This window comes from Plecotus auritus (assembly GCF_963455305.1).
Source record: "Plecotus auritus genome assembly, chromosome: 7".
In the NCBI taxonomy this organism is placed as follows: Eukaryota; Metazoa; Chordata; class Mammalia; order Chiroptera; family Vespertilionidae; genus Plecotus; species Plecotus auritus.
The window spans coordinates 22,790,881-22,805,236 of record NC_137774.1 but is presented as its reverse complement, the minus strand read 5'-3'; the positions used below and the strand labels follow the sequence as shown (position 1 = coordinate 22,805,236).

Below are 14,356 nucleotides of genomic sequence, written 5' to 3'. Positions count from 1 at the left end.
GCAAAAGTAGATTTACAGTTGTGAGTACGATAAACACGGAGTTAATACAGCTATTAAAATAATGATAATCTGCATGTCTTTTTCCATATGAACAACTATAAACCTACTTTTGCCAATGTAGGCCATCTAGCCAATGTTGGCCACCTACTTTAGGCTGCCCACCTCAAATTAGAGTTTTAACACTTGGATCAACTCTCTCTGAAGGTGTTCAACCTACACTATTCAATAGATAGATACATTATTTTAGGTGACTTAAAAAACAATTTCTTCGGCTTATGGAGTCGAAGAGAGACTAAGGGACTGCCTGGCTACTTTTACATCAAATATCAATGAAAATATGTACATTGGCATGACATACAGAGAACAATGTTCATTTTTGAAACATACCTTTTACTAAATGACTTCCACAACTGATCTTAATTTGTCTGAGAAATTATAACATTAGCACTCTTAATATCCTTCACAGTATTTTTGATCACTTTGCGACCCTATGAGATATATTAGAAGCAGAACTATATAAAATATGTTAGTGGTGTAATCTACAGAATGAGTGCATAATTAATCCTCTATAGTCTAAATATTATTTCATTCCCATATCTTATAATGTAGAGCTTCCTCTGTTAAAGTCATGAGACTTTGCCCTAGCTAGTTTGGCTCAGTGGATAGAGCGTCAGCCTGCGGACTCAAGGGTCCCGGGTTCGATTCCGGGCAAGGGCATGTACCTTGGTTGCTGGCACATCCCCAGTAGGAGGTGTGCAGGAGGCAGCTGATCGATGTTCCTCTCTCATCGATGTTTCTAACTCTCTATCCCTCTCCCTTCCTTTCTGTAAAAAATCAATAAAATATATTTAAAAAAAAAAAAAGTCATGAGACTTTAACATATGAGAGTCAAATAAAAATGAATAAACAACAACCAACATAATGAAATATCTTACATAACAAAGCAAGGTACGACTGTAAAGAGAAAACTAGGCTCTTAAAGGAATGAATCAACATTAAGAGGCTTTGTTAAGAGGAATGAGTAGTGCTGCACTCAGCAAGTGACAGAGACCTGTACTACTCCCATATACAACCCTTGAGGATGGCAAGATTTCTCATGGAGGAAGCGTATGGATGCTAAAAGAAGCAATACTAAGTACTGAAGGGATTGCATAAAAGTTTGGAGGCAATGACAAGCACAGAAAGTAGAAGCTAATCCCAGCAAGAGGAAACTCAGACTCAGATTTACATGACTAAATACTGTGACATTTAAAAACAAACATGAACAAGAGAAAGTGTACAAGTAAAAAAATATAGATTGAAAATATACTTAAAACTTTAATGATGGGGCTGACCAGCAGCCCCTGAGCGATGGAGGAGTGGATTACTGCGACACAACATTTGCTGTGAAAGAGAGGCTAAGGGACTGCCTGGCTATAGCAACCAGACAGCCTTGATTGCCTCGTTAGCCTTTTATCGTAGCAGCAGTTTGAAATAAAGTTTATCTTTTAGATATAATCAGCAGGGTAAGTAATATTGGGAGAACACATGTGTTTATAATGTCCTTTAAGCAAGGGCACCCAAAGATTAGGCATAAGATTCCAATAAACACCTGAGGGTCTGCATGCGCACAGACATGTTTGGAAAGGTCAAGGAATAATTAGAGGCGCTGCCTCTGACACTCCCCTAAGTCTCCCCTAAGTCAGAATTCCGATAAACCACAGGTGGCCTTCCACACACTTCCCTTTTCTCAGAATATCCTCCTAACAAACTTTCCAACCAAGTCTCCTGTGCTCCCCAACACTTTAAAACTCTGTTTATTACCTCCATAGCCTAGCAGATGCATTATTTTTTAATCCTTTTTAAAATACCTTATTTTCTATTTTGCCCATCAGATGTATTATAATACTTCACCATCTAAATTTTTATTAATACATTCAAACTTATCTTTCAAAGATAAATATGATTTTTAATTATTATTTTCTGATACTGCCTTCGGCAGTCCCAGATCTGTCTCTTGCTTCAACAGTGTTTGGACGGAACAGACCCAGGGACACCCCTTCTTCCAGCCTCCGACGACTTTCCAGCATCTTATCCAGTCACCACCTGCAGAACCACCTCTGAGACCAGCCAACACCATTTTGTTTTGCTTTTCTACCTTAACTCCTTATTGCCGAACAACCATGAGTTCCCAAATTCAACAGAATTATTCCACTAAGGTGGAGGCTGCGGTCAACCGCCTGGCCAACCTGCATCTGCAGGCCTCCCACACCTACCTCTCTCTGGGCTTCTATTTCCACCGTGATGATGTGTGAGCCACTTCTTACTTGATTTGGTGGAGAAGAAGCATGAGGGTGCTGAGTCTCTCTTAAAGTTGCAAAATCAGCACGGTGGCCACATTCTCTTCCAGGACATGCTGAAGCCTTCCCAAGATGAGTGGGCAAAACTCAGGACGCCAGGAAACCGCCATGGCCTTGGAGAGGAACCTGAACCAGCTCTTTTGGAGCTGCCTGCTCTGGGTTCTACCGAGAAGACCCTCAGCTCTGTGACTTCCTGGACAACCACTTCCTGGGTGAGGAGGTAAAACTCATCAAGAAGATGGGTGACACCTGACTCACCTCTGCAGGCTGGCCGGCCCTCAGGCGAGGCTGGGCGAGTATCTCTTCAAAAGGCTCACCCTCAAGCCCTTTGAGGGGCCCTGCTGCATTCCCCTGGTGTCTGGCTTTTGCCTGAGCCTCTCCCCAAAACTACTAGCCATTCTTTTAACCACTCTGAAGCCCTTTCCCATGCACTGGGCCAAATGGAAACAATGAAGCTTTTTGCAGCAAAATAAAATAAAGTATTACTTTCTAACTTTAACAATATTATTGGTACAAATGTTTGATTCAGTTTCTCAAATGTGAATGTGGGAATAAAGGAATATTGGATCATAACACTTTAAAATACTTTATCTTAGTAAGTAATTAAGAATTCTGGTTTCAGGAAGGAAAATAAAAAAGGCCTTTCTTCTTTCCTTGCCTCTTAAAACCCCCAAATTAAAAGTGAAATAGATTCCATCTTCAATTAAACTAAGAGACATCTGTAACCTCAAACTCCAGTATATGAACATAAAAAGCTGATGGACAAGCAGGGATGAAAGTTCAAACTGAAGCGACCACAGAGTTATTGATGGGAAATAAGCCTGTTAGGCCAGCAGGAGTCCAAAAAGATTCAGAAAATAGGTGCACAGGGAAACAGTTAGAGGATGTGTACTACAAAGATGAAACAGTAAACAAGAAACAGAAGAACTGAAACCCAAGAAACTTGGGATCCAACACAGAAGATAAGCAAATCAACTCCTAGGATGACAGCAAAGGGAAATCTCAGATGTTGGCAGTTAAGTGGGCCTAAACAGCAACTGATTGAAGCAATTGATTACTTAGTCCTGATAGAAATAGGAGATCAGGAGGCTGCAGAAGGGATGTCTTCAGGAGGAAAAAAAAACAAAAAAACTGACATTATCTAAGAGGTCTGATAGAAAAATTATATTGAGGCATTGCCCAGATTTATTAAAGGGTGATAGATGATTTAGTTAAAGATCTTTCAAAAAGAAAAAAAGAGGGCGAAGGGTATTATTATTGCCAAGAAAAATGTTAAAGTTCAAGAAAGGAAGGAAATCATTTGACTACAATGAACAATATTTTCACAGTTATGATAATGTATATTGGTTATGAATTTTAAAACATTTGATATAATTATATGGGAGGATAAAGGAAGAGAAAGGTAAAGTAAGCTAAATTCTTATCTCATAGAGGATATAACTAATTAATATCTAAAACTGATTAAAGATAAAATGTAGAGGTAAAAATACCAGCTATAACAGCTAAAAGAAGCAGGGGCTGGGAGTAGGGTAGAAGCCAAGGACTGTTACTATATTTAGTTATAAATTAGGCTCTCAGTAAAAGCTTTATTGGACTTTTTTCAACTTGATAAAAATAATTTATAAATAACAGAAGATTGTTAATTTTGATTCATGACATACACAATGGCATTCAACCAGAAGATACTGGCATGGCAATGTCTAGAGCAGGGGTGGGCAAACTTTTTGACTCGAGGGCCACAATGGGTTCTTAAACTGGACCGGAGAGCCGGAACAAAAGCATGGATGGAGTGTTTGTGTGAACTAATATAAATTCAAAGTAAAGGAGCGGAGGGGAGAGCAACAGAACCGGATAGAACAGCAGGATCCGGCCCGTGGGCCGTAGTTTGCCCACGGCTGGTCTAGAGACATTTTCGTTGTCACAACTGGTGGGAGAAGAAGGGTTTGCTACTAGCATTGAAACATCCTACAATACACAGGACATCACTCACAGCAAACAATTATCCTGCCCCAAATGTCATTAAGGCCAATCTTGAAAAATCCTGCTATAAAGTAATTTTAAGCAACACATCTGGAAATTTTGATGCTATAGGAAAATAAGTTGGGTAGCTTGTTATATTCCCTGGCACACTGGGGCTATTTGGCCCAGAGTTAGAAAGCATAAACTGAACTCATTCCCAAGGTATCAAACCTTTAATCTTCATGCAAAACAAGAAAGACATGTTATAAACACCAAACAGTGCTCTGGGCCAGCGGAAGTAGTTAAGTGTCAATCAACCTTACAATCGAAGTGTGATAATTTCACTTTTATTTTTTTTTAAAATATATTTTATTGATTTTTTGCAGAGAGGAAGGGAGAGGGATAGAGAGTTAGAAACATCGATGAGAGAGAAACATCGATCAGCTGCCTCTTGCACACCCCCTACTGGGGATGTGCCCGCAACCAAGGTACATGCCCTTGACCGGAATAGAACCTGGGACCCTTCAGTCCGCAGGCCGACGCTCTATCCACTGAGCCAAACCGGTGTCGGCGATAATTTCACTTTTAAAGCCTTACACCTATTATGAGAGCAAAAGTGAAATACAAGTAAGGCCAACAAAGTTTTTGTTCTTTCCAAAATAATAAGATGAACACAAGAAAATAACTGCAGAATTTTTCAAAAACAAAAGTTTTTGTTGGCTTTATTAGTTATCCACAGGTTTAACTTGTAGCTATATATATTCAGACATGGCTTTTTCCCTAAGCAAATACAATGACATGAGTATTGAGAGAAATTACAGTTTACAGTCAATACTATTTTGTATTAGTTTCAGGTGTATAGCATAGTGGTTAGGCAATCATATCCTTTACAAAGCGATCCCCCAATATCTCAAGCACCCACCCGGCACATAGGTATGACAATATTGACTACATTCCCTATGCTGTACTTTACATTTCTATGACTTTGGTAAATACCAATTTGTACTTCTTTTTTTTTTTTTTTTTAAATATATTTTATTGATATTTTACAGAGAGGAAGGGAAAGGGATAGAGAGCTAGAAACATCGATGAGAGAGAAACATCGATCAGCTGCCTCCTGCACACCTCCCACTGGGGATGTGCCCGCAACCAAGGTACATGCCCTTGACCGGAATCGAACCCGGGACCCTTCAATCCACAGGCCGACGCTCTATCCACTGAGCCAAACCGGTTTCGGCCCAATTTGTACTTCTTGATTCCTTTACCTTTTTCACCCAGTCCCCCCAAACTCCCTACCTTCTGATAACCATCACTCTGTTCTCTGTATCTATGAGTCTGTTTTTTGTTTTGTTTGTTCATTTATTTTGTTCTTTATATTTTACACATAAGGTAAATCATATGTTATGAGTCTAAAGTTTTGTGACTTTAAATGTTTCCTCCCCTGAACCTAAAACATTTCTTTAAGATATGTGGAAAAAAATGTTTAATTTAAAAACACCTCAGCAATTCATTAATTTTGTGTTTTTATGTTTGTTTTTCAAGAGGGATGGGAATAAACGGATTTGGCTATTCCCATTCTTTGCTGTTCAAGGAAAATTACAAATTATCTACTTAAATGGCATACTTAGATTGAAATTAGATTTTAATTTTGGAATTTCAAAATATACTTAACCCTGCTTTAATAATACTATTGGCTATACTATCTTAAAAAAATAAAGCTGGGAAAAGAAAGTTTTCTGAGAGGGAAAAAAAAGGTTTTCATAATTGAAGATAAACTCATTCTGAACCTTCAGAGGTGACAGGTTTTTCTTCCGTATCTGTGATTTGGCTTAAGTGTTTTCAGCAATTTCAACAACATGTTAACAATTTCAACAGCATGTTGCTGGACTCCTAAATGTTTACAGCCCTTTAAGTTTATCCCATTGAACCTGTTATAGGTTCCAGTCCTTTACTAAATTATAGAGATCACCAGTACAGAGACAGCATCTTCTTCATTTTTGCACTTACTATATTAAGTACAAATTAGGTGCTTAGTACAAGTTTGTTAAATGAATAAATAAATGAATGCTAAAACACTCAAGATTAACACAATTATGAAAGTGGTTCAAAAGATATATATAAATTTACTATTTCCCCTGGGTAACCACATATTATTTAGGCTAGGTCCAAGTGCGTTTCTGTATCAGATGCTACACTATAACAAGAATGCCACTACACGCTAACGTCAGGCTCTATTCCTGGATAGTTTCCCATAACTTATGATAAAGTCTCAAATCCTTAAAATGGCATATAGGGCCCTAAATGATCTGACTCCTTAATATCTCTCGCAGCCTCTACTCACATGCCATTCTCCCCAAACTCACTTTCTACCTCAGCTTCTTTTTTCTTTTCTTTTCTTTTTTTTTATTAACCCCCACCCGAGGATATATTTTTGTTGTTGTTGTTAATCCTCAACCGAGAATATTTTCCATTGATTTTTAGGGAGAGAAGGGAGAGGGAAAGACAGAGAGAAACATCGATATGAAAGAAACACATCAATTGGTTGCCTCCTGCATGAGCCCTGACCAGGGCCCGGGCCAAGGAAGAGCCTGCAACCAAGGTACGTGCTCTTGACTGGAATCAAACCCAGGACCCTTTGGTCCGCAGGCCGAGGCTCTATCCACTGAGCAAAACCAGCTAGGGCCCTCAGCTTCTTTCAATTCCTGGAAACTGCTATCTTCTTTCAAATCTTAGGGCCTTAGCACATGCTGTTCTCTCTGCAGAGAATACTCTTATCCATTCTTTGCACCTACATAACTTCTTTCTTCAGGAAGTCTTTCTTTACCCTCAAAATTAGGTCAGAACCTGTTATACATTCTCACAGTTCCTATGACTTTTTCTTACAGTCCTCATAACAACTATAAGTAACTGTTTCTTCATTGCTTTAATATTAATATTCTTCACTAGATTGTAAGCTCCATGAGACAAGGGCTATAATCTGTGTAGTGTATTACTATGTCACCAGAGTCTAGCTACTAGTACTCTAGCCAGATATTAAAAAAACAGTTGTTGGCTGGGTGGCTCAGTTGGTTAGAGTGCCGTCCTATACACCAAAAGGTTGTAGGTTCGATCCCTGGTCGGGGGCAACTGATTGACGTTTCTCTCTCTCTCCCTCCCACTCTCTCTAAAAAATAAAATAAAATAAAATAAAAAAACCCAGTTGTTTCATTATTCTGAAAAGTCTTAATAAAGTCTTAATAATCTGAATAGTTTTGTAATCTGGCCTTTGATTCCACTTTATCAAATGTTAGTATGTTTGAATCTCAATGTAGATAAGATTTAAGATTCATATCTCATCTCTCTGGCTCCTCCATCTTTTTTAGGCAAATCAAAGTAAATGGATATTTGGATGGAAAGTGAAAGGTGTTGTTGCTCAACCTCTCTTTCTCAAAGCAACCAAACACCTATATCTTATCCCATCAAAACATCCTGTTACACAATTGAGTCCTTTACTAAATTACAGATATCACTAGTACAGATATAGCATCTTGTTCATTTTGCACCTACTATGTTAAGTACAAATTAGGTGCTTAGTACAAGTTTGTTAAATAAATAAATGGTTATTATTTGTAATGGTTATTATAAGCCAATACTAAGATAACTAACCAGTCACTATCTAAACTGTAAATAGTTTCTAAGTGAAATTATTTTGGCAACTCAACATACTACATATATTACTAAAGAAAAATAATACACAAATATAGAATTTATTTATCTTTATTTTAATAATTGTAACTTCTGATATTGACATCAAATTTTATTAAACTAATTATAAATATCTAACACTAGAAGCCCAATGCATGAAGATTCGTGCCAGAATGGACCTTCCTTTCCCTGGCTGCCGGCACTGCCTTCGCTCTGGCCTGAGCCGCCTTTCTGCTCTGGCACGGAGCTACCTTTCTGCCTTCCCATGCTGCCCAGAGGCCCCGAGCGGCTGGGGGGGTGCGGAACGCCTGCGTCGTTCCCATGGTGAAAAGCATGCTATAACTTGAACATCTTTAAAGTATAAAAATTTTTACCCTCATGCCATGGTTTTATAAATTTTTTCTAAGAGTAAAGGCACAATACCCATGAAGGGAGGATATTTCTATGTACTCTTAAACTAAACTGTGCTAAGGAATACAAATAAAATGCAATTTTAAAAATCTAAGTAGAGCCTGGCTGGTGTTGCTCAGTGGTTGAGCGTCAACCCATGAACCAGGAGGTCACAGTTTGATTCCTGGTCAGGGCATAATGCCCGGGTTGTGGGCTCGATTCCTAGTAAGCAGTGTGCAGGAGGCAGCAGATCAATGATTCTCTCTCATCACTGATGTTTCTATCTCTCTCTCTCTCTTTCCCTTCATCTCTGAAAGTAATAAAAACATATTTTTTTAAAAAGAATACTGACTTGTTTAAAAAAAATCTGAGTATTGCATGCCTCAGAAATTAGACCATGCCATCAACTTGAGATGTGGATGCCTGCATTATAAAGTTGAAGGCTTTTGCAGTTTTTAGATCATACTACTTGGCCAAAGGATTTGCTTTAGATATCCATTATACTGTGACTTAACTGCGTTAAAAGAAAACAACTTTTCTTTTAGCTGTACATTTCCACCAACATCTGATCATGCAAAAGTTTTGGTTCACTTTTCTGCTCCTCAAATACTTTGGTTTAGTGCACAGAAAGTTTTCTTCTCAACTACTACACAGTTAAGTATGTCCTTATAGAATGATCAGAAGCATCTGGAAAAGGTGGAAGTGAAAAAATTCTCACTGGGAAAGTTAGCTTACTGCTTGCCCTTCTGAGTGGCCCATTATCAACATTTCATAGTGGGTTTCTTTATTTTCAGGTCCCCGAGGTGTATGCAATAAATTATGACAAACTAAACAAGTCACACTTGGCTCCGAAATGAAATTTTCCTACCACTACTTTCTAGTCCCCAAGGTGGGAAAAGGAAATCCTGGTCACAGCCAAAGAAGTCATATTTTTGGCACTAACATACATTTTCCTGCTTCTCTAAAAGCCAAACTCTGCAATTGAGACTACAAAAGTCTTAAGTTAGTATTTTAAACTGCATTTTAATTTTTACTTCCATAATCTGTACCTCGATTTAAGGAAAAAATTTAGTATCATAAAATTAACGTCACTGCCTTCTTTTTCCCCACTCAAATGACTTTTCTAACTCAGACATTGATCCTAGCTTTTTAAAATAACAATTTAGCGCTCGCTTCAGCAGCACATACACTAAAATTGGAACAATACAGAGAAGATTAGTATGGCTCTTACACAAGGATGACATGTAAAATAAGAATTCAAATCAAGCAATATAGAAAACAATGCAAAAATAGATTGTTTCGTTTCCATACGATAGAATAGTTAAGGTTTGCATTTATAAATAACTTTTACTTATTCTTGCATGATAGCCTGAGTATTAATGTAAAAGAAAACAATAAAGTCCTAATTTGTGGTCCAGTAATTTGAAGCACGGTGTTAGTTTTGGAAAAGCCATTTCAGGAAATCATTTGCCCTGGCCAGTTTGGCTCAGTTGGTTGGGCACTGTGCCATGTACTGAAAGGTTGCCAGTTTGATTCCTGATTAGGGCACATGCCCAGGTTGTGGGCTCAATACCCAGTAGGGTGGTACTAGGCATGCAGGAGACAGCCGATCAATGTTTCTCTCTCTCCCTCCCTCTTCCTTCCTCTTTCTCTGAAAATCAATAAAACCTTTAGGAATAAATAAATAAATTTAAGAGCTAAGCCTATATGAAACTCTTTGAAGAAAACATTAGGGGCATGACCTTGTATTTGGCAATGGTTTTTTAAGTATGTCACCAAAAGCACAAACAACAACAAAAATAAAGTGAACTCATTATAACTGCCATGATATTTTGAATTTGATTAAAAAAAGGCCCGCTGCTTGCATCTATAGACGCTTATGGCAATTAACTGGTTAAAATTTCAGAATGTCTTTTATATCCATAGTAGTACAAAGAAATATTTTTAACAACTTCTTTGGTCATTTATAAATTTTAAGAAACCATTTATAATGATGCTCTGATTTATTTCAGATATTACTATTTCAGATATTCAGATATTTCAGGTATTAACTGCTATATTCTGGTCATTTCCAAATGACAATAGACCTTCTTAATTAGAAAAATCGCATACCTACACTGTTAAAGTTTATAAACATCAGTCTTTTGGATGGATGCCTTACAAATATCTTTTAGTTGTGAAAAAAAATGCCAGGATTCCTTTTTGAAGTCTTAATTCTAAATCTTTTAACCCCTCCCCCCACCCCCCAATGCTCCTGACTTTGGGCTTGGGCAATTGACATGCTATGGACAAAAGGTTAGAAAATGTGGAAGTGTTTATACAGTCAAGCCTGCCCTCTTGTACCCCTGCCATTGCCAAGATAGCATGTTTTGGCTAGTCTTTTGGTCCATGAAAAATGAGATACATATGTAAAACAGTCCTGACTCAGTCGAGCCCAACCTAAAATGGTCAAACCACAGCAGGGTGACTGAGCCCAGGTGAAATTGCCCAACATGCTCAGCCTAGATCATCTACTGCCCAGCCACCACACCATACATATGTGTATCATAATAAATGATTGTTGTTTTAAGTCAGAGTTTTAGAATTGTTTGTTACACAAGAACTGATCCAGACTTATGGCAAAAAGAAATACACTTCCCTTATATCTAGTATTGCCAATAAAGAATTTCCCTCTTGCCCTAACATGTTTGGCTCAGTGAATAGAGTGTAGGCCTGTGGACTGAAGGATCCCAGGTTCGATTCCGGTCAAGGGCATGTACCTTGGTTGTGGGCACATCCCCAGTAGGAGGTGTGCAGGAGGCAGCTGATCGATGTTTCTCTCTCATTGATGTTTCTAACTCTCTGTCTCTCTCCCTTCCTCTCTGTAAAAAAATCAATAAAATATAGGAAAGAAAAAAAAATAATTTCCCTCTTTATCTGTCCCTTATCCCTACAACTCAGATTATTCTTAGGTCTACCATTTGGCCCTTTTAGGAACCAGTAGGGATACTAGGCAAACTAGCTCAACTTCTTTAAAACAAACCTCCTTCTCCCTATCCAGACCTCATTGTCTTCTGTTGTTCTATTTTGTACAACTAGAGCCACTGGGATTCAGTTAAGGAGAACTATAACAAGAAGGATCATTACTGAGGAATGTCAGAACAGACTACAGGGTGTCTGTATGACAGACTGAGATGCTGCCTGGGAAGAACGTATTGTGAGAAAATAAAGCATTAAAAACCCAAATTGGCATAAAACAATGCCCAGAATCATAGTTATTGGAAGTGATGGTAGAGAAAATAGAAATTAATATAATTTTTTTCTTCACAAGTAACATTTTAATTTTAAGAATTTTGAAAGAATAACATATAAACACCTGTATTCTCACTATATTTTCTTGAAGCTTGCTTTTTACTAAAACAAACAAGTATTATAGAAAATGCTGAAGTCCTTTTGATCACTACCCTCTATACCATTTATTTCTCTTCTCAGTCATACTCACATTATGAGTTTGATCTTTATCCTTTCGTATCTGTTACTTTGTATTTAGTACAAACTATTATTAGCCATAAAGGTTTTTTCCCCAGCTCTGAAAAACTCATATATAGGTCCAAAAAAGAGAAAAGATTCAAGCAACAATTTAAAAAGCTAGTTTTTTGGGGGTAGGGGACTTACTTAAGACATTGGAAGAACGTGTGGTTCAGAAAGAAGGGGAAAACCACTCTTTCCACTTTAACAAAGCAATATTCGTGCAATAATATAGGGCCAAGGTAAAATGATAAGACACAGAAAAGAGACAGTATCACTGCCAACAGCAATGCCATCAGCAGCACTCAGCTTCAGCACTAACGCTGTTGATGGTGAACACAACAATTTTCCCGAGTGGATGGCAAGTGTTTCATCAATAGCAATAGCCAGAGGTATCATTGGCCATTTTAGAACAGCAACCCTAGGCATGGTCATCAGCATTCTCAATGGTAGCACTGGTAGCTGGAGAAAGGTACTGGAAGGCATGTTACTGTAGGCGGAAAGGATCAGATATCCCTTATGGACTTTTAGAAATTTTGAGGAGCTCCAGAAGTTAGGGAAGAGTAGAAACTAACCAGAGAAATATCGTTTATTACAGTTAATATTATATAATTCACAGTGTCTAGTAAAATATTAATAGTAAAGAAGATAACTGCCTGGAGAAGAATTCCTACTTTGGTATGAAACCCTAACCGGTTGTGCTCTGGGAGGAGGAATATGAATTATACTCAATGCAGTCAGCTCAGTGGTCAGAAAACCTCAATTTTTGGTCTCAGATTGCTAGCATCTTCAAATGCCTGTAGAAAATAAATAATAATCCTCCTCGATCAAAGATAACATCAGCTTTGGCTTCAAATTATTGCTACAAGTAATTTTTCAAATATAATGTTTAGCAAACAATCAGTGATAATGAAGCAAAACTCCTGTTTTTGGCCAAGACCAGAATAACTGGTTTGGGAATATCCTTCCCACTGTGAGTGATTATAAAACTGGACACAACAGATAAAGCAAATGCTTTCAAGGAGTAGACACCAGGCAACATATGACTAATCTCAGAGATAAGGGAAATCCATTAGGTGAGCTCCATGATTCTCAGCTCTCTTCCTGAGTAAAACTTCCTGATAGCAGCACAGAGCACTGAACAGGCAGAATACAGGGTCCTGCTGAGGTGAGGTGGAAGAGAGAATTTGGAGCAGCTAAAATCACTGCAATCTGCAGAGCAGGGCATGGCATTGGAAAGAAAGGAGCCAGATAGAAAAAGGGCCCCACAACTACGGGGGACCCCTGTTAGTCTGTGGCTAACAGCTTCACAGAATGCAAACTGCTGGGCTCTACCTCCATAGGTCTGGATGGAGTCAGAGAATATGTATTTCTATCAAGTTCCTAGGTGATACTGCTGTTCCTGACCTGGAACCACACTTGCAAAATCACTGTTAAACAATAAATAGTATAAGTTAAAAATATAATAGGCGCACTCTTCCTTTCCGGAACACGCCCATGCCTTTCCATTCCCCTTCTTCTTACCCCGCTGACCAGTTATTTCTCTCGCCTAAGATCCAAGGGCCCTTCTTTTGCTTCTGTAACTTGGTTCCTGACCCTCCGCAGCCCAGCTGGCTCATTTCTACTACCTCTCTAACTTCCTAAATAAACTTTCTCTTATAATTTGAAAAGACAAATAAAATAAACCCAGTATCTACTAAACATTTCTCACTCATTGAGTCAGTATAAAATTAAAATATCTGAAGATACAAGAAAAATGTATAGTTAACATAAAATCAATAACTTCTATGATAAAATTTCTTAAGACTTTGAAGGCCTACCTGAAGATCTTTCACATTTGGAAAAGGAATTCCTATTGTTATGACAGCACGGGCATTGTCATCTGAGAAATCCAGACCCTCACTCACTTTACCACGACAAACTGCTACCAGGAGGGCTCCATCTTAAGCAACAGAAAATAAACATTTTTTAAAGCACACTCAACATTCCCAGAAATTGCCTTTTCTTGTCATTTTGAAAAGCTCTGATTAAGTCATCATAGTAGCAAACATAAAAAAATCAAAGTTAAAAACTCTTATGAGATAAAGTTTTTAAAGTTCAATGTCTTTAAATAAACGAGGAAAACAAAATTACATTTAGGTACAATGTGGTAGCAAACCAATTTACAAACTATGTGTCTCAGAGAAACATACAGTAAAACCACATCATAGTAGTAATTTGCACATGAACTGAGCAATTATGAACCAATAGTTTTATCTTTAGAAATTGAAATGGCAACCCTTACCATTACCACAAGCATATAAAGTTCTCAGAACTATTTAAATAATTCTCAATTTGTATAATATATCATATTGAATCAATATAATATTGAAAAGTATGTACAACACACACAGAATACTCATCATACAAGGATAATGACAAGTATGTTATAGTACCTTTATGATCTTGCATTGTTGATAAATTGACATTCTCTAACT

At 37.8% G+C, this 14,356-nt stretch overlaps 1 protein-coding gene across 1 annotated transcript in view; it reads right to left on the bottom strand.

Moving 5' to 3' along the window:
- The window catches only part of BRIP1 (BRCA1 interacting DNA helicase 1), a gene marked incomplete at its 3' end in the record, with an annotated part of 115,392 nt that overhangs the window by 24,499 nt on the left and 76,537 nt on the right, over nucleotides 1–14,356 (bottom strand). Inside the window, exon 16 of the mRNA XM_080680033.1 lies at nucleotides 13,700–13,821. Within this exon, the coding sequence (XP_080536159.1) occupies nucleotides 13,700–13,821 (122 nt within the window). The remainder of the gene's footprint in view (nucleotides 1–13,699; nucleotides 13,822–14,356) is intronic.